Below are 22,435 nucleotides of genomic sequence, written 5' to 3' on the forward strand. Positions count from 1 at the left end.
TGGCACGTGCCCAGCCCGGGCTGCTGGTGCGGGCTGCGGGGCCCTCCGTGCCCACGGAACAGAGCCCACCCTGGCTGGCAGCGCGGTGCGGCCCGGGGGCACGCTGGCATGGCGCAGGAGGGATGCCGGGGGAGTGTGGGCTGTGCCACGGCCCGGGCGCGGGACAGCCCGGGGGCAGAGCGCACTGGGGGCAGGGAGGGGGCTGTGTGCCATCGGTGCGTGCCGGGGGCAGCAGCGCGGCGGGCGGTGGGCGCTGTGCCGTGCGGGGCTGGGTGCGGGGCTGGGTGCGGGGGCAGCGCGCGGGGCCGGGGGCAGCGGCGTGTGCGGTGCAGCGCAGTGCGGAGGCCCCTGCGAGCGGCGGCAGAGGCGCGGCAGCTCCGGGCGGACCTGTGGAATGTCGCGCCGGGGGCTGAGCCCAGGCAGCGGTCAGGGGCCAGGTGGAGGGAACACGCTGGTGGCCACTGCCAGCGACAGCGCGCGGCTGGTGGCCCACTGGGCACCGATGGGACGGCACAACACCCGCTCAAGCATCAGTACCAGCTGAGGTCACGGGCAGCAAACTGCCAGGACCAGAGCCGAGTGCCACAGCAGCCGGCACGGCCCCCTCAGGGCTCGCCTTACCTTGACGCCTTCGGAGCCGGCGTGCAGGGCGTGCGCCCCGCTGCCCGCGCTCTGCCCGCTCCCCGAGCTGCGGGCAGAGGCCACGCTGCCCGTGCTGCCCAGGCTGCTGCGGTCACCTCCTGCAGAGAGAGGACAGGCTGTCAGGGGACGCCGGGGTGCGGCCGTGCCCCGCCAGAGCCCCCGCCACGTCCTGGCACTTGCTCCCCGGGGACAGGGAGGGTCCCGGCCGCGCTCGCCGTACCTGCGAAGGGTTTCCGCAGCACCCAGATCTCCTCGGCGGGGGCTGGCGCGGCCGATCCGCCCTGCGACGGCGAGAGGTGGGACGGGCTCATGTCGGCCCCGCGAGACCCTTGGTGGCAGAGCAGAGAGAGCGGCCGTCAGGCGCGGGGCTCAGCACTCGGCTCGCGCTGGGGTGGGCACGGGGCGGAGGACCCACGACCCCGGTGCTGCCCCGCGCAGGGAGAACCCCACAGGCAAGGTGTGGGGACCCCGGCTGCGGCCGTGGCCAAGGGCACCAGAGCTGTCCCCCTGGCTGCTCCCCCCCAAGCAGCTGGCACAGGGTGACAATGACTGGCCCCAGGATGCCATCCTGCAGGACATCCCCTCCCTGCTGTCAGCCAGGGACAGATGTGGGGGGGTGTCCCAGTGCCCCAGCTGAACCTGGGCAGGGGACAATGACAGTCCCTGCACGGAGCAGGATGGGGGCATGACTCGGTGCAGGGAGCAAAGGAAGCTGGGGAAACTCAAGCAGTGAAACCCCAGGAACACACAGGGGACACAGCAGTGGGTAAGAGGATCCGATCCTCCTGGCAAGGCACAGCTTGAGGGTTACCCATGGCCATGGCTCCTCACCCTCTATGCTGCCCACCTCTGCCAGGTCCCACCTGCACCAGGCACACCCGTCTCTGAGCCCAGGGGTTAAAACAGCATCAGATGACATGGACAACAGCCCTACGAGGCCAGTGCTGCTGCAGCCCCACCACACCTCAGCCAGCCCCCTGTCAGCCACAGGGCATTGCCACCCCACCACTGGCCACGGGGCATTGCCCACCCTGCCAGCCGTGGGACACTGTCACCCCACTGCCACCCCACTGCCACCCAGGCCGGTTCTGTTCACGGAGCCCTCACCCCGTCAGCGCCAAGCATAGCAGGGGACGGGTGGTACAGGGAGATAAAGTCACTGAAGGAGCAACAGGGGGAACAAACGTCCACAACAAACTGGGCTGGGACATCCCTGAGCTGCACATGCCATGGTCACACCGAGAGGAGCCTGGGCAGGCGTGTGGCTCCGTGTGACCCCACAGGGAGAGAAAGCCCCGGGGAGAAGATGTGCTGCCCTGTCCCCACTGCGAGCACGTCACCCGGTGCTCCCCAACACGACCTCCTGTGCCGCTGCCACCAAGGGAACATGCAAAGACCCTGGCCCCAGCCAGCTGGGGCAGCCCTGTGGGCACAGCACGGGCTGCACCCCTGCAATCCCCCTGCTCCAGGGTGCTCCCGACACATAGATCCACAGCATCCATCACCTGCCTGTGCCACGGGGATGGTCCCCAGGGTTTCACTGGGCTCTGCCAGCGCTGGGCCAGCCCTAGGAGCATTCCCTGGGAAAGCCCCCTGGTGCCGCAGCCCCTCCCCACTCCGAGCGTGCAGTCCCAACCCAGCCAGAGCTGGGAATCGAACACCCTGCAGGGAGGCTGAGGCGGGCAGAGGGTGCCTGTGCCCGTGGCTCCCGTCCGGGCGCTGTGCCGCCAGCCCTGCCCCTGGCACGGAGCTGGGAGGGTGGTTTGGGGTCCCCACGCACCCCGACAGGAGCGCAGGGGCCATGGGCAGAGCACGGGGATGCCGGGAGCGGGGTGGGATGGGATGTGCCGGCAGCAGAGCCGTGGGACACACGGTGTGACAGCGGCGCCGGCGCGGGCGTGAGGGCAGGGGGACGATGGCATGAGGGCAGGGGGACGATGGCATGCGCGTGCCACGTGTGCGCGCCCGCTGCACCCACTGCACACATGCACACGCACACGCATGCACACGCTGCATGCACACACGTGCACGCGCCTGTGCACACCCGCGTGCAAACCCCCCCCCGGCCAGGAGGGAGAGGCCGAGCAGAGAGAAAAGACTCGACACACGCTTCAAAGGAAAAGAAAGAAAAATCCATGGAGAGCACGAAGCGAGCGGTGAACTACCTTGTCCATAATGCGGCTCGTCGGCACTGCTAGGGGAGAGCCTGTGATAGCCAAAGGAACTGAAAAGAGTCTGATGGGAATGTGGTGGTGGAGGTGGAGGTGGAGGCAGGGAATGGAACGGATGGGACGAGGCGTCACCGTTTAGCACAGCAGCCCCGTAAGCCGGGAGCGGGATCTTTTGGAAGTGTTGGGGGATTGTTACAGTCTCCCATGAACCTGATAATAAAACATAACAAGAGACAAAATGAAAAGAATCAAAATAATAGAGACACGCTCAGTGCCGCCAGAAAAAAAAGAAAAAAAAGGAAAGGAAAGGAAAGAAAATAAAAGAAAGGGGGGAAAAAAAGCAGCAAATCAAAAAAGCAACCAAAGGGAGGTGGAGAAGCCAGAACCGAGACCCAACTGATGCAGAGCCGAGCCGAGGAGCAGCAGCGGGAGCTCAGCACACGCCCAGCCTGGTGCAGGGTACGGGCACATCCCGTGGATCCAACACAGACACCGGGACAGCCCCACGCGTGGGGCAGCGTGGGGGCTCGTGGGGGTCCTGTTCCCCACGGAGGCATCCCGGGGGGAGCAGGGCTGCAGGCACGGCTGGGCCGGAGGCTGCAGTGCTGGCACCTCCATGCCCAGCTGGCCGAGCCCTGGCTCAGCACTCGCTCCCAGCTCTGCCAGCCCTGCAGCCAACGGGGTGGCTATGGAACCCCACAGCCTGGCTAATGCTGCTGGGGGGCCAACCACAGCCCAGGAGCCACGGACCACAGCCCAGGAGCCATGGACTGCAGCCCAGATCGCATTCCAGGAGCCACAGACCGCATGCCATGGCACCGGCATGTGACCCACACCAGGAGGGTGGCTCTGTCCCTGCCTGTCCAGCGCCTGGCACCTCCACAGCCGGCGTGGAGTGCCCGGCAGCCAGTGGGTACTCATGCCACCATTCCCTTGAGATCTTGTTCAAGTGCCACCATTCCCTGCCTGTGTCCCCACAACGTGGCTGCCCCCGAGGTCCACACGCCCGAGAGGGGATGAGATGGTTGATATGGGGCCTTTCAGTGCCTACTACGATGCTCCTGGCAATGGGCACAGCCATGGGCCATCCCAAGGGGGCCACGCACCCCACCAGGAGCCTAAAAGGGATGGGGATGGAATGGGGACAGGAACAGGCAGCACTGCGCAGGGGAGCAGGGTCTGATCCCCGGGACAGCCCCTGGCTGGGGAGATGGTCTCCATGGAGCAGCATTAGGTCCCTGGCACTGGTGCCCAGCCCCCCGTGCAGACCCCGAGCACCAGGTTCTGTGACCCCACTGCTGCACTGGCCCCCTGAAACCACAGCGATGTCCCCGGGTCTCCTCATGCACCAAGCTCCCAGCACCACAAGTACCTCCCCCAGCCTGAGGGCAGCCCGGGGCTGCCCCATGAACACCCTGGGGCTGCCAGCACCGACTCCCACAGGCACCAGGCGGGCACTGGCCCCACGTGCACAACGGGGACATTGACCCTGCACACCCGAAGGCGCCGTCCCCACGCACACGGCGGGGACACGGACCCCACGCGCACGGCGGGGCATCGCCCTGATCTGTTGGCACCGCCGCACCCCCCAAACACCCCGGTCCCCACCAGACCAACACGGGGCTCCCCGGGGTTGGGGGCAGGCGGGGGGGGGTGGATTATTTGCCTGTTCGTTTGCTTATGGCCTCGACGAGGCTGGAGGGGAAGTATCCCACGCGGTCGTTGCCGGTGCGGTTGTCGTGGATGCAGCCCTTCCAGCGCCCGTCCGCGTGCTGCTCCAGCACCTGCGGGCAGGGGCCGGGTCAGGGGCCGGCGCCGACACCGGGGTGTCCCGGCCCCCCCTGTGGCACTCACGGTGATGACGTCCCCGGCCTTCACGTTGAGGCTGGTCAGGTCGTAATTGTTGCAATAGTCCTTGACGGCCCGGACCTGCAGAGCGGCGGAGGCGTCTGCGGGACAGAGCGGGAGCGTCACCCCCCGCCCACCCCACAGGGGTTGGGACCCCCAGCCCAGCGCCCCCCCCACACCAGCACGGCCTCCGTGTGCCCCCCAACCCCCTACCCCGCAGCATCTGCTTGATCTCCTTGCTGGCCTGGCTGGTGGTGAACTGGTTGACGATATCCAGAGCTGTCTGGTTGTAGGTGTTCCTGACGTGGGCGTTGATCCCGCTCTGCAACGGCACCGAGAGGGATTGGGAGGAGGCTGCCCCCTGTCCTGCCACCCCCTTGGACCCCGTGGGCCACCAGGAGACCAGCAGCTGGAGGGCACAGCTCACTGCCTTGGTGTCCCCCCCGCCCCAGGACCTTCACTGCCTTGGTGTATCCCCTCCAGGACCCTCATCCCCACTCCCTGGTGAAGTTGCACAAGCTGCTCTGAGCCCCCCATTTGCAGGGTCACCGTCTTCCTGCAGTCCCTGGCTGGGTAGGGGGTGTCTGGGGGTGCCGGGGGGCCCTTACATCCAGCAGCAGCCGCACCACGTCTGTCTTGCCGCAGAGAGCCGCCTCGTGCAGCGCCGTGCCCGCCTTGGTCTGCCGGTTGATGTCGATGCCAGCCTGCAGCAGGAGCCTGCGGGGGGGGCAGGGGGTCAGCAGGGCACGGGGGGCACCGGCGCTGCCCCCCCCGCCCACAGCACCCACCGGATGATGTCGATGTGGCCGTTCTTGGCGGCGAGGTGCAGGGGGCTGGTGCCGTTGGGGTCGGTGGTGTCCCCCGGTTTGGGCTCCAGCAGCGCCGCGCACATGTTGCTGTTCAGGAGCAGTTGGACCACCTGGCTCAGCAAACACAGACGGAGCAGGGCTGCAAGGGCGGCTCGGCCGCCCCTCGGGGTTGTGGGTGGCCCCCTGACCCTCCCGATGCCCCCCGGCCCCCGCCCGCCCTCTCTCCAGTGGCTGCAGATCCCCTGCAGTGGTGGCACCGCAGGTCCCCAGTGCTGGCCACCTCTGGGGCTGCCCCGTGCTTCCCCCTCGGCTGTTTAGCACCCCCAGGGACCTTGCTGTGCCCCGTCCCATTCCAGTCCTCCTCTGGGGGGTCCCAGCCCTGCAAGGACTTACCCCGACCCGGCCAAACTCGCACGCCAGGTCCAAGGGCGTCTTCCCCGAGTTGTCCATGATGCAGGGGTTGGATTGGTGCTGCAGGAGCATCTCTGACTGTGGAGGAGCGAGACCCCGACTCGGTGAGGGCAGGGGAGGGGGGTGGCACCATCCCCTCCCCGCCACCCCCGTGCCCTGCCGTACCACGTCGTAGTGCCCGTGCTGTGCCGCCAGGTGCAGGGGGATCTGGCCCTCATCCGATGGGATGTTCACGGAGGAACCTGCCTTCAGCACCATTTTCATGGGCTCCTTCTTGCCCTGCCAGGCCGCGTAGTGCAGGGGCCGCATGCCTGCAGGGGCAGGATGGGCACGCTGTAAGCCCCTCGGTGTGCCAACACACCAGGGCAGAGCCCACAGAGGGGCACGGGGGTGGGGGGCATGGCCAGGACACCCGGAGACTCGCCTTTGTTGTCCTTGATGTCCACGGCAGCCTGTGCCTCCAGCAGCAGCGAGATGAGCTCCGTGTTGCCATTGAGCGCCGCATGGTGCAGGGCCGAGAACCTGGGGACCAGGGTGGAGTCAGGGTCCCAAGCCCACATCCCCTCCAGCTGGCAGCATGGCCTTGAGCCTACACCCAGCTCCCTGAGGATGCTGAGACCCCACAGGGCTGAAGGTGGTGGGCAGGGCAGACACAGGGGTGTCCCACGGAGGGTTATGATGCCAGAGATCCCACTCCCCACTGACCCACTTCCCCCAGCCTGGCCCCGGCAGCACGGCCACGAGCACAGATGGCAGTGGTGCCCTTGTCGGGCGCTGAGCCTGGCAACGGGGCGGGGAAAGGCCCTGGCACTGTACCCTGCTCTGCTCTTGCAGCGCCCGGCCCCAAGGCTCGCGCCTGGGAAGCAGGCCAGGAGCTGACCTACTTGCTGCTCCCGGCGGTGGCATCCTCCATGTGGCTGTGCTGGCACCCACCACCCCACTGCTCTGGGCCCCGGCCATGCACAGCATCCCCATCACATCCCTGGGGCCACCCCGGTGTCACCGGAGCGTGGGAATGGGCTGTGGACCCCAGTGGGGCCCCCGGGGCTGCCCAGTGCCCGAGAGGAGGGGGTGGAGTAACAATTCCTCTGCCCCCCACCCCCAGGCCCCCAGCTGAGGGGGACACATCCCCGTGAGGAACATGTTCTGGCCACCACCATCCCCACGGAGCTGCCGCCTGCGATCCCCGGCGGGGAGCGGCGATGTGAGCAGACAGCCTGCACAGGAGGCCGATCCCCAACGTCTGCCTGGGAAATGTCAACATTTTCCGCTCCAGCGCCCTGCTCAAATCCGCTCAAGATGGTGCAAATCGCAGCCCTCCCCGGGGCTGCCTCGGGGGCTTCCCCCGGGCACCGCACGGCCCAGCCGGACACGTCTCCACACGCAGGGCACCGTCCCCAGGGCAGGAGCAGGGACAGCAGCACGGTGCCTGCCCACGGTGCCTGCCCACGGTGCCTGCCCACGGTGCCCGCCAGCCAGGAATCAGCCAGCACAGCAGGGACGGGGAAACCGAGGCACGGGGCTGGCTGAGCCCACGCCGGCGGCAGGGCAGAGCACACACAGGCTGCAGCCTGGCTCTGCCCTGCATCTTCCCTGGGGAATCCTTCCCAGGAGCAGCGCTGGAGGCTGGAGGCTGCTGCCCTGTTGCTCCTGCAGCCCCAAGCCATGCAGGATCCATAGGCAGGATATGAGCAGCACACGAGCAGGGCCCTGCCTGCAGCTCCCCCTGCCAGCGCCGCGGAGCACGAGGTGGCCCGTGGAGTGATGCCCCCCTCGCCCTGCCCACGTCGTGCCCACCCGCCCCACAGCTGCCCCGTGTTGTGCACACCCGCGGCACACACGGACACGCTCCCGTGGTCACGCGTGCTCAGCTGCACACGCACTGCCTGAGTGTGCCCACACACATGTGCACATGGGCACGGCCGATGCGCTGGCAGGTGCCAGGGGATGCCGCTGCCACTGCCCCGGTGACGAGGATGAGGACAGACCCCGATGCTGTGGCTGCATGTTCCCCAGGGCACGGCCTCCCAGTCCCGATCCCATCTGACCCCTTCCCTGCCATTTCCATGGCCACAGCAGGGCCATCCCCAGGGACCACGTGCCATCGTCCTGCTGGCCCGCTCAAGGGGTGGGATCGCAGGGCGAGGGAAGCCCGAAGACACAGGGGCAGCTGCTGCCCAGCCCCACGAGCATCGCTCCCATCGCAGCCCCTCCTGCGCGGGGCCCCGGCTGCCTCCCTGTGCCGGCGGCCTCATTAGCGTGATTAGCGGGACGTGAGCCTGCGGTCCCTTCCCGCTGCTCCCGCCCCGTTGGATGCCGGCTGCGGCACAGCCGGCGGGGTCACGGCTCGCCCACCTGGCACCCTGCAGGGCTGATCCCTGCACAGCGCCCACAGGGCCCCAAAGGGCTGGGAAAGGGGCGGTGAGATGCGGGGCACGGCCATTCCTCCGCCCTCCAGCCCTCACCTCCCGCCTCCTCTGGGGCCCGCGGCAGCTCCGTGCCAGCCCACCGGCTCTGGGTGCAGGCAGGGCTCGGCCACGTGGGCTAACGGGGCTGAGAGCCCCAGGACCAGACCCAGCAGCTCGGCTGCGTCGCTCAGAGAGCCTGGCGTTCCCGCACGGACCAGGCTCCTATGGCACACACACGCCTGCTCATGGCACCCCACAGCACACCCCCAATTTGGGCACCCCACAGCACACCCCCCGTTTTGTGTACCCCACAGCACACCCCTCATTTTCTGCACCCCACAGCACACACATCCAGGCACGGGGCTCCCACTCACCCATCGGTGTCTTGGAAGTTGACGTTGACTTTCTTTGCCGATCCAAGGAGCTCTGGGAGGGAGGGAAGGGTACAGTGTGTTAGAGGAGGCGGCCAGGGCAGGAACACATCAGGGAGGTGGCAGCTCCAGGTCTCCCTCCCTACCGAGGCTGGGGCTCCCTTTAGCTCCTCAGGTGCTGCGTGAGGCTTGCCCAAAGCCACAGGCAGGTGAAGGCAGGAGGGCTCAGGGTGGAGGTTCCCCCCTCAAGGTGGCAGAGCCTGAGGGCCCCTCCTGGCACCAGATTCTCCCAATTCACCTTGTTTGCCTGGGGTTCCCTCCCAGGCTGCTTCACGTGCTTGGGGCTCCAGCATGGCCCCGTGGAGCCCACACTGGGCTGCTTTGGCAGAGGGAGGAGCTCAGCACCCTCCCCTGCACCCCAGCACCTCAGCACCCTCCCCTGCACCCCAGCACGGCCCCTGCCCTGCAGCCCCACCCGGCACTGCCCACCCCACGCTTCCCCGCGTGGGAAATTAAACCCCGTCGGGGCAATCCAATTAGCAGCACGAGGAAGGATGGAGCCAGATTTACATAAGATTTACCCGAAAAATGCCACTCAGGCTTTCCAGTGAGCTGCTCTTCCCCCAGCGGGAGCCGGAGCAGGAGGAGGAGGAGGAGGAGGAGGAGGGTGGGTGCAGCCTGGCAGAGCCCCGGGCTGGGGGCCCACACAGCAACCCCTGTGTCCCCCACAGCAAGATGGCACCGGCACAGCCATAGGTCTGTGGGAGATGACCCAGAGGTGGCATGGCCTGGCCAGGAGAAGGGGCAGCCAAAGTCACTCACCCTACCATCCTCATCCCTGCATGCTCAGGGATCCTCTCCCCTGAATCCTCACTTCAGAAGCTCAGCTGGAAGCGTGCCAGGGACCAGTATGCCAGGGACAAGCTCTCGTTAGGAGAAGCCAACTGGAAGGGGCTACTTCAGGCAGGGAAGAGGGATATGGGGCCAAAAACATGCTGCCTGTGCACCACAGCCATGGCCTTGCTCGTGCTCCCTGCGCCCTGTTCCCTTGTCAGCATCCCTGTGAGATACTGAATTATTGGGCACAAGCCTCCACATGGATAAACAGGGCAGCAGCAGCAGGAAAGGTGGCTGTGTCCAGCCCTGATCCTCAAGCCTGGGGAGCGGTGCTGGGCTGAGCCAGCCCTGCCTGTGCCACACGGTGCACGTGGTCCCAGGACAGTGGCAGAGGTTTCTCCCTGCCCACGCTCCCTCCCTCCCTCCCTCCGTGGCTGCCCGAGCTGCAGGACATTTGCTGACGCTGAGACAGCCCAGTGTGACAGGCGAGAGCTGTTGGGGACAGGCTCCATCAGCCACGGTGACCAGCCTCCAGCCCCTGGGTCCCCAGGCTCTCCTCCTGGCATGCAGTGCCATGGGGTGGCTGTGGGATGAGAAGGGGCACTGTGGGGTCCCCAGGGCACAGGGAGGGGTGGGGACACGACTGGTTCTCCAGGGTGTGAAGAGGGATGGGCACTGCAAGGTCCCCACGATGTGGGGAGGGAAGGGGCCACTGCAGGGTCTCAAGGTGCGAGGAGGGACAGGGGCACCAAGGGGTACCCAGAATGTAGGGAGGGATGAGGGTGTATGAGGTGCCCAGAGTGCACGGAGGACAGGGACACCACATGGTCCCCAGGGCACAGACAGGGACAGGGGCATTGCAGGGTCCTGAGTGCAGGAAGGGAGAGGAGCACCACAGAAGCCCCAAATGCCACCCCTGCCCCAGCATCCCCACGCTCCCCTGGCAAGAATCGGACATTACTGGTCCCAACACTGGAACCGACGGCAGTGGCCGGGGTCGAGCGGGTCCCCGCCAGCCCCGAGCTGCCGCCAGCCTCCCCAACAAAGGTGCCATTCAGCTCCGGTGGAGAGGAGCCCAGCGCCGCTTCCGCTGCCTCCCCACGCCAAGAACCAGCTCCCGGGAGAAGGGGGCCGGGCTGCCCCCCAGGGATGCGAGGGGCCAGCGGACAAAGGGAGCCGGTGGGCGCAGGAGCGGCACCGTGCCCGGCTCTGGCTCCGATCTCCGGCCCTGAGACGGGCCCCGCTCCGGCTAATCGGTCCTTGCAGATGGACGGACGGATGTCAGCAGGTCTGCGGTGCCCGGCCTTTCCCACGGGTTGATCCCAGCAAGGGGCTGGGGTGGGGCAGTGCCCGGGGATCGGGGTGGCAGGTGCAGCAGTGACGCCTTTGGCGATCCCTGGGCACGTGTGCCACCCCGGCATCACCCAAACCACCAGCACTCCCGACACACCGTAGCGGCAAATTTTTCCTCCCTGCACCTGCAGGAGAGGCTGCGGCTGCCAAAATCTGTTTAGCACTTCCATCACTGCCCGTGCCAAGTGCTTAGTCAGTGACTTCCAGCCATGCAGTGGTTTGACTTTCCTTAAAGCTCTGGAAGTGGCCGCCAGCATGCTGAAGGCAGCTGGAGCGTGGAGCCCAGCTGGGGTCTCAGAATAACCCCAGTTCCCAGAGCAGGGGAGCAGGATGGGGACCTGACACATCACCAGACCCATAGTGGGATTTGCAGCCTGTCGGAGGGCAGCAAGAACTGTGAGAGCTCATTAATGGCCGGGAAGCACAAGGAAAACTCTTCCACTAACGAGGGAGAGAGAAGGGACCTGAGCACTTCTAATTAAAAATACCAGCTACAAAAGGAGCCAGGCACAGCAGGGAGGAAAGCAGGGCTCCTGCACAGCCATCCTGCCAGTGGGCACCCAGTGTGTTCCTGGCTGTCCCCTCTGCTGAGACCACTGGAGGGGTATCGGGGACCACCAAGCACCTGTAACCACCATCCTGCCCTCTCCACGCACAAGCAGATGCCATCAGGCAGGTGTTGTGGGAGGGGTAGCACCTCATTGCTCTGACCTCCTGAGCCCCCCCACCATCCTTGGGACACCACAATGACCCCTCTTGGCTCCCCACAGGCTGCTCAGGCGATGGCCCTGCCATGTGGGAGCGCAGAGCTCCCCTTCCTTCTCCCGGCACAGCTCCCCGAAGCTCTCGGAGCACCTTGCACCCCAGCAGCATCCCGGGGCAGGACCACATCGTCAGCCCCACGAAAGGGGGAAACACGGGATCCATCCAGCGCGCTCCAGCACCTCCGGATGTGGCTGCAGCCGGCGGCTCCTGCGTGCACCGGGAGCCGCAGCAGCGTCTGCCATCGACACCAGCTATAAACAGCGTCTGCCAGAGTAAACACCGCCGCGGGGAGCAGCCCTGCCACTACTCCCAGAAATGCCTCCACTTAAACGCAGGGAGCTCGGGAGCTCGGTGCACGCTTGAATTCAGGCTGGTGCTCCGCGTGCTGCGAGCTCCTGGCCGGGCCCAGCCTCCCCCGCCACGCGCCGGCCCCGCAGCGGCCACGGGCACCGCGACGGGCCCCGCACAAGCCACCCGCACGTGCAGGGCCGGGCACGCACGGGGGAGCAGCGCTGCCCGACCCCAGGGCCCGGCCGTGCGCCACCCTGACTCCTCGCACCGGGCCCGGCAGCTGCTCCAGGCACCCTGGTGCACGCTGGAGGAGACCCCCGTGCCCAGCCACAGCTCTGGGCATCCCGGTGCATGGCCACAGGGAGACCCCCACACACCCAACTGCTGCACCAGGCATCCCAGTACATGCTGTGGGGTGACCCCTGGGCCCAATCACTTCTCCAGGTATCCCAGCACATGTTGCATGGAGACCCCTCTGCCCAGTTGCTGCTCCAGGCACCCCTGTGTATGCCATGATGAGACTGTGACCAACCACAGCTCCAGGCACCCCAACACCTGTTGGTGGGAGAATCCCATTCCCAGCTGCTCCAGCCCCATCCCTGCACTTGTATCTGAGGCCATGGCCCCCCATGGTGGGACTCCTCGGTGCCTGGGGGGGACTCTTCTCCCTTCCCAGCGCCCCTTCACGTGCTCACACACCGGCCCCTGTGTCTGCAGCCAGCGCAGCACCAGCAGCGATCGATGCCCGGCCAGGGCTGGGGGCCCCCGGCCAAGCCCCCGCTGACGAAGCACATCCTCACCCAGCTCCCCCCGGCACGGAGCAGGGAGCAGGCGGCTGCTCCAAGCAGATGGCTCCAGCCTCCGCTAAATCAACATCTCCTTAATGAGAGGAAAGCACCGCTGCCCCCCCCAGCATGGCGGCAGCGGATGAGCCAGGAGAACCCCCCCCAAATGCTCCTCTCCATCCCTTCCATCACCCCTCTGCAGTGATTCCCCTCCCCTCCAACCCCAGCCCTGCTGCAACCCACTCCCCAGCCGACGTGGGCAGCCAGACCCCTGCGTGTGCCCTCCCAAAAACACAACAGGACCCCCAGGACCCCACAGGCAGCGAATATCCACAGGGAAGACATTCAAGGCAAGCGCCTGTTTCAGAGACAGGGGGAGGATCCTGCAGCGGCATCGCTGGGAGCTGCCGGATAAAGGAAGCATCCAAAATAGCTGCTCTTAATTATATCCCTGCTGACGAGCGCCACGCAAACAACGGGGCTGCACGAGGAGCCCTGGCACGGGTGGGTCTGATTCCCCCTGGCAGCACGTGACAGTGTGGGGACCCCACCGAGTGGGCACAGCACCCCTGGCTGGGTCTGGTGATGACGGTGACATCAGGGAGCTGGTCCTGACAGGGAAAAGCTTGTACTCCTGCAGCCAAGGTCGTGTCAGGCGCTGGGGCCAGCGCGATGCTCAGATGCTAATGAAGCTGTTATCATCTTCCGATCGATTTGGACTGTATAAATAATGCACCGCTGTACAGGAAAAGGGATTGCCTGGGGCTAAGAGGTAGCTGGGATGGGATGGAGCCATTGCAGAGCAGTACAAAGCACAGCTGGATAGCTACTGCCCACCACAGCTGGACACACACCACCCACCACAGCCAGATGACAACTGTCCATCAGTACTGGACACCCCAGTGCCCATCACAGCCAGAGAACAACTGTCCATCAGTACTGGACACCCCAGTGCCCAACACAGCAGGATAACAACAGTTCATCAGTACTGGACACCCCAGTGCCCAACACAGCAGGGTAACAACTGTCCATCACATCTGGACATCGCCATGCACACCCACAGCTGGGTGCCCTGCTGCCCATCACCAGCCATTCCCCAGATCCCAAGGCGCTCCTGGGGGACGCTGGCCCTGTGCCCAGCACACCTGCGGGCACTCTGGATGCCCAGCCCTTGCGAAGCCTTCCCCAGGGAGCGGAGAAATCCGCACTGGAGGCTGGCTGGGCTCTGGCAGCCTGAGTCATGGCAGCACAGGGCTGTCCCCTGGGGCCGCAGGAAGCAGCTTAAATGCAGCTTTCAAGAGGCAGCGGGGACTCCGCTGTGATGCTTTTATTTTTACAAAAAGGAAACTTTTTGATCCCAAGGGAGGGTGAGGGGCTGCCCTTGAGGGCTGCCAGGGCAGGCGGGGACAGGGGACACGGGTGTACCCAGGACAGAACCAAACCACTGGGGCTGGAGCGGGTCAGGGGACCCAGCACTCCACGGTGCACCAGCAGCTCCTGTGAGGATCCCTGCTCTCCCTGTATTCCCAAGATGTATCCTCACCCATCCTTTGCTGTGTGGTGCCACAGAGCCTGTCCAAGCCACACTGCACCAGCCGGACTCCCTTGGGGCAGCCCCATCGCCCCATTCCCCTGAGCACCACACAAAGCCACGGGGCTCTGCTGAGCAGTGGCTGCTGGTGACTCGGCCCTGTGCACCCAGGGATGCCGGGAAGAGGCAGCAGGAATGGGCAGGTGTGTGGGCAGCACAGGGATGCACTGGCTCTGTCCCACAGGTGGGACATGAGGTGTTGTGCTCAGCTCCATGGGACCAGCGCCGAGCGTCCCACCTGCCCGTCGTGCCCGGTGCCAGCTGCACGCCCACCCTCGTCTGTGCAGAAATGCGTGTTGGTGTCGCTGCCAGGGAGCCCTAATTGCCAGCCTGTGGCAAACAGGTAATTTTCAGTAATCATCCTGGCTGGAAGCAGTCACTGCTGCCACGGCAAGGCTGGCACGGCAGGCACAGGACATGGTTGCTCAGGGCCACTGTCACCTGTGTCTGCCCATCCATCCATCCCAGCATGTCTGGCACCACACCCCCGTGGGACATGGGAAAAGAGACCATCCTGCCCTGCCTCATCCTCATCCTCCCCATCTCCTCCCCATCCTTGCCCCCTCTGCGGCATCAGGGATCCCTGGGAGGACCAACACTGGCCTCGCTGGCTGCAGGGAGGGATCAGGGGCTTTGAGCATCTTAAAGCATCATTAACTAACGCAGAGCCTTCATCACTGGCCTCCCATGAACCCAGTGCGGTCCAGCGGCGCTGGGGATTGGCAGGAGCTCCTGGCATGCACAGATCATGTGCACACGTGTGCCCATGTGTGTGTGTGTGTGTGCAGGCAGCCCAGATCCATCAGAGGCACCAGGCGCTGCCGCAGCACCGGCTCTGAGCTCCCAAACCGCGCGCCGGCAAAACAGGCCCGAGGGTCTATTTTAGAGCCATCGTTTGTCCTCATGCACAGAGCAGCCTGGCTCCACGCGTGCGGGTGCACCGTGCCCACCCTCTGCCCCACGGTGGTGTGCCCGGTCCCCTCGCGGGCAGGACGGGCACGGCCACGGCAGCTCTGCAGGGCTGGCAGCTCGGCGGTGCCGCGGTCTCCGCCGGGGCGGGCGGGCAGCGCGGGGATGTGCGGCCGGGCGGTGCCGCGCATCGTCCGGGAGCACCGGGAGCGCGGCCAGAGGCCTCGCACCGCTCCCAGCGGGCTGGCAGCGCTGCAGGGGAGGCAGCAGGGCTCTCAGCACCTGCCCCAGTGTCCCCCCGAAGGGGGCCGGCAGGGGCAGGGCAGGACCGGCCGGGACAGACGCCGGAGCGGAGCCGGGCGGGAGCGGAGCTGCTGCGGAGCCGCAGGGCTGCGAGGAGCGTGCCTGCCGTAAACAGCCCAGCTGCAATGCAGGAGCCGGGCGGCCGCGCTTTGTCTGATCCAGCGGCTCCGGCGGCCGCGGACCGACAAACCTGCGGGGGCCTCCCGAGGAGGCGGCGCGGAGCCGGGCTCCGGCGGCCACATCTGGAAGGGATCAGCCGGCTGCCGCCGTCCCCGGCGCCAGCCCCACGCCAGCCCGGGGAGGAGGCAGGGCCGAGGCGGGCAGCGGAGGCGGCCGCGGGCACACGGACGGACGGGGCAGGGGCACACGGGCACGGGACGCACACGCGTGCACGGATGCGGAGGGGCCGATGCGCGCACATGGATGCGCACGTTCACACGGGCACACGCGTGCACATGGATGCACGGGGGGAACGCGGGTGCAGCGGGGCACACGCAGGCACTCCGGCAGAGCAGCCGGCCGCTGGTGCTCGGAGAAGCAGAGCCCGGCCGTGCCCGTGGTGGCTGCGGGCACCGTCTCCAGCCAACTCTTGTCTCCAGCTGACACGGGCCATGGCAGGGCACAGCGCTGGGGGCCCGTGTCCCGCTGCACCCCGGGGCACCCCGGCCCCACTGCTGCCTCCATCTGCTCGGTGCTCTCCAGGCGGCCAGCGGTGACCTTGGTGGGGAGACCCAAGGAGACCCAGGCAGAGCTGGCACTCCCAGCCAGACGCTCTCCCACGCCCTCCCGGCACCGTGCTTCCCCACCGGATGGCTTGTGCCGGCACTGGAACCCATCCATCACCGGAGCCGTCCCGGCAGCACGGGGCTGTCAGGCCGAGCTGAGGCCGGCACTGCATCCCAGCTTCCCATTTCTCAGGCTGATTGCTCCTGTCGCTGCGGAGCCCGGCGTTAAACACCTCATTTTCTGCTCCCGTATTGAGTTGGAAAATACTATTAACATTTCATTAGAGCTTAAAGATCCTTCTCAGCCCGGCACAAGGAGCTGGGCCATCGGCGGCATCGCTCCTGCGCCAGGTGGGCTGTGCTGGCCATGTTCCTCTGGGGAGAGGGGAACCAGGAGGGTGAGTCCCACGTGCCCCAGCTATGGGACAGGATGGTAACCCAGGGCAGAGGTGACATCAGCACTGCACACTGGCTTGATGACCTCCCTGGCATGGCCCGTCCTCACAGCACACTTGGCTGTGGATGGGACACAAAGCGGTGACAGCAACAGTGTCCATGCAGGCCCTCCTGAGTTTTGCTTCCCAATGCCTCTCCCTTGCCCATAGGAGCCTGACAGTAACAGCACCAGTCATTAAATATCAGCAAATTTGTTCTCCAACGCTCTCCCAATGGTGCCTGAGCACCATTCCCAGCACACACCACCCTCTCAGCGGCACCAGGACAGAAGAGAGCACCATGGCAAACACAACCTCAGGCATCAGCCAGAGCTGGGCATTCCCCTCCACGGCTCACCCTGCCAGCAATGCCACAGCTTCTGCCTGCCATGTGCCTGAGGAATACGTTCCCTGAGGACTCACCACTGCTTTGGAACACCCAGTGCCCTGGCACAGCACCACGAGCTGCCATCCATGGGCATTGCTGCTGCGGCCGGTGCAGGCACATGGGAAATGGGAAGGGGCTGGGGGCACCCAGGCAGACCAAGATGGGAAGGGGACTGATTGCAGCCATTCCCAGCAGCTGGGAAGGGGATGGAACAGTTAAAGGGAGTGCAGAGCAGAGGACAGGAGCCAGACGCCAGCCTGGCTACTGGAAACCACGATGGGCTGGCACTGATGGGGATGGCTGCAGAGAAGGGCTGGGGGCACCCACAGCACCCAGCCCTGCTCACTGCCAGCACCATTACCCCTGGGTGGAGCCTGGCCCTGCCATGTCCCCCACAGCAGCACCCCACAGTGCAGCAAAGGGCACCACAGCACCGACAGCGAGGTCCTGGTGCGGGGAAGAGCCGGAGCCGGCGGCCATGGGAGAGCCCCAGCACGAGGGGCCACCCGCTGCTGGCAAAGGGCTGCTTGGTGTCAAGCCAGGTGAATTTGGGACTGCTGAGAGAAAATCCAGGCCAGTAAGGAAGCTGGGAACGGAGCTGCTGGCCTGCAACCCTGCTGCTCCTCGGTGGCTGTGGCCAACAGTGCCGGGTGCCCTGCAGCATTCCCGGTGGGCAGGGACCCGGCAGCCAGCATGGACATGGGGGCTGTGCTGGGGGCGGGTGGGAGAGGATGGTTTGCACCCACAGCTTGGCCCAGCCGCAGAGAGAGGCAAGAAATGTAAAATAAGGAGAAGTCACCCCAGGCTGAGCAATAGTGCCCCTCTGGAAGGAAACTTGGCACACTCCAGCCCGCGTCCGCCTGCCAAGTCCTGCTGGGAGCGAAGCTTCACACGTGGGCTGGAAACCCCAAGAAGTTTATGAGGGACCCGCTGACACGTGGATGAGCACGGCAGCAGCCGGAGCTGCTCGGCCCTGCTTCGGGAACCTGCCTGCCAGCGGTGCTCAGAGCACAGCCCCGTGCCTAGGACATGGCTGGGAGGCACCAGCATCACCCCATGCTGGCATCACCCGCATCCCAGCCCACCCCCTTGGCATTCCACCCCTTAATCCGTGCCAAGGGGATCGAGGGAGGCATAGGAGCAGCTCCTGGCCACGGGATGGGGGATGCACGGGGGCCCAGCACCCTTTTGGCCAAGCTGCCACAGGATCTGGTCCTACAGCCCCTTCCTCTCAACTCCAGATATCCTGCCCAGCACCGATGGCTCCAGAGGCTGGCAGCACCCAGGGGCTCTGGCACATGGGTGAGCACTGTCTGCTCCCCTCTACCCGGGCTTCTCTGTCAGCAAGGAGGGTCTGCCCAGTGCCTGTGACCAGGGAGAGCCATCGGGGTGGCTGCCTCCCAGGAAAGGCTCCTGCTCTCCCAGAGGGCTGAGGGGGAACTGGGCAGCTCCGGTGGCTGCCGGCCACACACGCCCTGGGCACTGCACCACAATTGGATTTGCAGCTGCCCTGCCTTTTACTGCATAGAAATTGAATTGTAAAATGTCAAAGACATTTCCTAACTGCGCCATATTAGCCCGGTTTTATTAAATACTGTTATCAGAGGAGATTATTAATGCAATCAAATGCAGGCAAGAAAACCCAGAATTAACTGGCCATCGTGCAAGAGGACGCTCTGGAGGGCAGGAGGCAGCTGGTTGAGGCCCTGCCCAGAAGCCCATGTTCCCAAGGGGTCTGGCTCTGCTTCCTGCTGTCCCTGAACCCTGGAGTGCTGGAGGAGCAATGATCCCACTCAGCCACTGCAGCTCCACTTGCATCCTGGGATGTCTCACCACGGGACGGCAGCACCCCGGAGGGTGATGAGCCCGGGAGTTTTTGCTGAGCTCTGAGGTCCCTGCCCAAGCAGGCCAGGACCTGCTCCTGGCACGTGGCAACAGGGCCAGGGCTGGCTGGGCTAAGTCCTGAAATGCCAGCAGTGCTGCCAGTGACATGCAGGGCCCTGCACAGGCGGCAGCGTGGGAATGGGTACCCAGAGAGCTGCCCAGGCTGGACCACAGCACCCCTGGGCAGTGAGACCAGCCTGGGCTGGGTCACCCCGGCACAGCAGGGCACAAGGGGTGCAGAGCTCCATGCCCAGATCCCAATCCCAGCCAGTCAGCCTGGCTCACCCATCCCCGGGCGTCCCAGAGCGAGGTACCCAGAGCTCCAACAGCACATGAGGACATGAGTCCTGATGGCAGCCTGGGGGACCAGTAAGCCCTGAGGACCAAGCATGGGGTGGGCAGCACATCCCCACAGGACACAGCCCTGTGTTCCGCCCGCACAGCCAGCCCCTGACACAGCGGATGCTTATCCTGGCACCACAGGGCCACGTGCTGGGACATCTCCTTGGCCACATGAAGCTGCCACGTGTGGAAGTGCTTTACAAAGCCCCCCAGCCCAGCGGGAGGAGAAGCCAGGACAGAGGATCCAACCCTCGGCTCGAGGTCCCTCACACGGCACTGGCAGCACCACACAGAAGCCATTTCCAAAGAGGATGAGCCGCTGGCAGCACCGGCCCCACGGGGAAGGAGCCAGCTCGCTCCAACGCTCCATGGCCGAGGAGCCGTGGATCCCCTGCACGGCACAGCACAGCTGGCTCATCTCCCACTGCCCAAAGCCCTGGGTGCCCAGGACAGGGATGGCACAGTGGGCATGGGTGCTGCTGGAGACACCCCACGGCCCCATCCCATCCCATCCCACGGTTCTGGAGCCAAGGGGAAAACGCCAAGTCACTACAATTCTTCGAGGTAGCACCGGGAAGGAGGGGACGGGGAGGGAAACAGTTTGCTGCCAAATCCCTGCATCTGATTTGCGCAACTTTCAGACAACCTCATCAATTATGGATGCCCGGGAAGCAGGCGCGGTGCGCGCTGCGGCCGGCCCGGGCCCCGGCCCCGCACTCCACACACCACACCGGGCCCCATGTCGCCATGGCAACCCGCGCTAATTCACGCAAGGATTTTTAAAATCTCATTTATTAAACCCCACATGAATAGGATATTATCCAGATAACAGGGCTAAGTTACAAATCTTCCTGGTGCCGCACAGCACGGGGAGCACCACAGGCATGTGTGGGACTGGGACTCGGAGGGGACGCGGGGCCACCACGGCGTGGGGACAGCCCTGCTCGGTGCTGTCCCTCTCCTCGTGCCGCTCCTCCAGCCTCACTGCCACGGTCAGAGGTGCTCGTGCACCCCAGGCCAGGAGCACAGCACCTGTGACACACGCGTGGCACCCTCTGCCAGGCAAGAGAGTCGGGTCCGGGGGGAAATGGCACCAGAGCAGCCCAGCACGGGCACCGGAGGGCTCAGCAGAGCTGGAGGTGGGCAGCCCAGCCAGGGAATGGGGCAAGCATCCAGGCCTAGAGTGGGAATCTGCCCAACACCAGGCTCAGCTTCACTGGGTGTCCCTTGTCCCTACCCTGCAATCCTGGCATGGGGAGTGCCACTGGCCCCCCGTGGCCAATCCACCTGGCACCTGGAGGGCTGAGCAGTGGGAGACGCAGCAGAGCACTGGGAAGGAGAGGGATGCAGGAGGAGGTGGTGGCACTCTGGCACCTCTGGCTGTTGCCAGCAGGGACTGGAGAGGGGTGTTTGGGGACAGTGCTGGGCACAGGCCAAGTGTTGTCCCCATCCCCACGTGTCACTCTGAGAGGCCACTGCAGTGGCAGCACCTGGAGCAGGTTAGAATGAAGGGGACTCTGAGCTGGAGGCTCTTCTTGTCCTGCACAGTCCCTCAGCAATGGCAGCAATGATGGCACTAGGGACATGGGGAACACCACGTCAGGCCTGCACAGCACCAGGACATGGGGGGATACCATGTTGGCCCTGCATGGCACAAGGAAACACACACTGACCCCAGGTGGTACTATGAACATGGTGGATGCCACACCAGAGCAGGGACATGGGGGATGCCTGCCCAGCATCAGGGCACAGGGGACACCACGCTGGCCCTGCTCAGCCAGGAACACCTCTGCATGACCAGGGATGGGGGACACCACACCAGCCCTGCACAATTCCAGGAAAACAGTGGTGCCCTCATTCAGGGAGCGCTGGGCCCTGGAGGGAGGGACACTGGGTGCAGCCATGAAGGGGCTTCGTGTCCAGTGACCCGATGCCACACGAGGTCCCTGTCCATACCCAGGGACAGTCCCCAGCCCCCCAGTCCATCCCATGCACCAGGCCTGAAACCTGCGGCTGCATCAGCACCATGAATTATTCACTCCGGGGCGGAACGCCTCGACGGAGCAGTTACATCCTACAGCGAGTAGATACTCCTGGAGCTACACACACGTACAGCCGGAGACACACACGTACAGCCACACGCACGCCCCCGCAGCCTCACACCTGGCCACGCACACTCGGCGCACCCGGGGAGCCGTGCACAGCCAGCCGAGCCGCAGGGACGCACCGGGAGATACCCGCGGAGCGACATCCAAACACCCCCACACACCGAGAGGCACCAACAGCCCAGCCAAACACACAGATGCCAGGGTACACACCGCCACGCAAACACCCCACGCACCCAAACACAGCCGCACACGCACCCGCGGCAGCGCGGACACACGCAGAGGTGTGCGGGCGCTGAGCCCCGGGGCTCACACGCGCGGGCCGGGCACACTCGCTCCACGCACACGCAGATGTGCCCGGCGCCGCCCGGCCGCAGCCCCTGCCCAGGCCAAACATCCCGGGGGCACCGGGCCCGGCTCCCGAGGGGTCGGGAGTTGGTCCCGGCCGCAGGGCAAGGGCAGCCCGACTGGGAACCGGCCGCACCGGGAGCTAACCCGGGACCGCGGGACCCGCGGGGCGACCCTGTGCAGCGCCCAGCACCCGCGCAGCGCCCGGGGATGTTCCGAGCCCCGCCGGGATGCTCAGACCCCCACCGGGCAGCCCTCTCCCCGCCCCTCCCGGGGCGCCACCGGGGGTCCCCGGCACGTCCACGGCCCCCGCCCGCCTGCGACGCGCCGCAACCAGGGAAGGGCCGGGGATGCTCCGGGGCCGGGGATGCTCCGGGGCGGGCAGGGCGGCAACGCGGCCGGGCCCCGGGAGCAGCGCTGGGATGCGGCCCCGAGCCGCCGCGCCTGCTGTTGCGACGCCGGTGTCCGTGTGTGTCCCCCCCCGGGTGCCCCCCCCGCCGCCGCCCCTCGCCCGGCCCCGCCGCCGCCGCACTCACTGGCTTTGCCGGGCTTGGGCCTCTGCAGCAGCTTCTGCACGGCCGCGATGTCCTCCGCCTTCACCGCCTGCACCAGCTCCTGGTCCTTGCCCATGGCTGCGCCGCGCCGGGGCTGCCGGCTGCGGGCTCACGGCCCGAGCATCCTCCGCGGCGCGGCGCGGCGAGGGGCGGGGGGCGAC

The 22,435-nt window shown here is 66.0% G+C and overlaps 1 protein-coding gene across 2 annotated transcripts in view; it reads right to left on the reverse strand.

Annotated features, from left to right (window-relative positions):
- CASKIN1 (CASK interacting protein 1) overlaps nucleotides 1-22,435 on the reverse strand; it is a 28,678-nt gene extending 6,243 nt beyond the window's left edge. Inside the window, exons 1-13 of one of the 2 annotated variants that reach the window (XM_027684173.1) lie at nucleotides 22,257-22,435; nucleotides 8,664-8,715; nucleotides 6,306-6,403; nucleotides 6,047-6,192; nucleotides 5,864-5,959; nucleotides 5,450-5,580; nucleotides 5,270-5,378; nucleotides 4,875-4,983; nucleotides 4,668-4,762; nucleotides 4,480-4,597; nucleotides 2,808-3,023; nucleotides 863-970; nucleotides 622-740 (exon numbers count right to left, since the gene is read on the reverse strand). In XM_027684173.1, coding sequence (XP_027539974.1) covers nucleotides 622-740; nucleotides 863-970; nucleotides 2,808-3,023; nucleotides 4,480-4,597; nucleotides 4,668-4,762; nucleotides 4,875-4,983; nucleotides 5,270-5,378; nucleotides 5,450-5,580; nucleotides 5,864-5,959; nucleotides 6,047-6,192; nucleotides 6,306-6,403; nucleotides 8,664-8,715; nucleotides 22,257-22,350 — 1,491 coding nt within the window. In that variant the 5' untranslated portion in view covers nucleotides 22,351-22,435. The remainder of the gene's footprint in view (nucleotides 1-621; nucleotides 741-862; nucleotides 971-2,807; nucleotides 3,024-4,479; nucleotides 4,598-4,667; nucleotides 4,763-4,874; nucleotides 4,984-5,269; nucleotides 5,379-5,449; nucleotides 5,581-5,863; nucleotides 5,960-6,046; nucleotides 6,193-6,305; nucleotides 6,404-8,663; nucleotides 8,716-22,256) is intronic. The other variant, XM_027684174.1, reaches the window with a different exon arrangement.

This window comes from Neopelma chrysocephalum, unplaced genomic scaffold (genome assembly GCF_003984885.1).
Source record: "Neopelma chrysocephalum unplaced genomic scaffold, ASM398488v2 Primary Assembly neopelma1_65b, whole genome shotgun sequence".
NCBI lineage: Eukaryota > Metazoa > Chordata > Aves > Passeriformes > Pipridae > Neopelma > Neopelma chrysocephalum.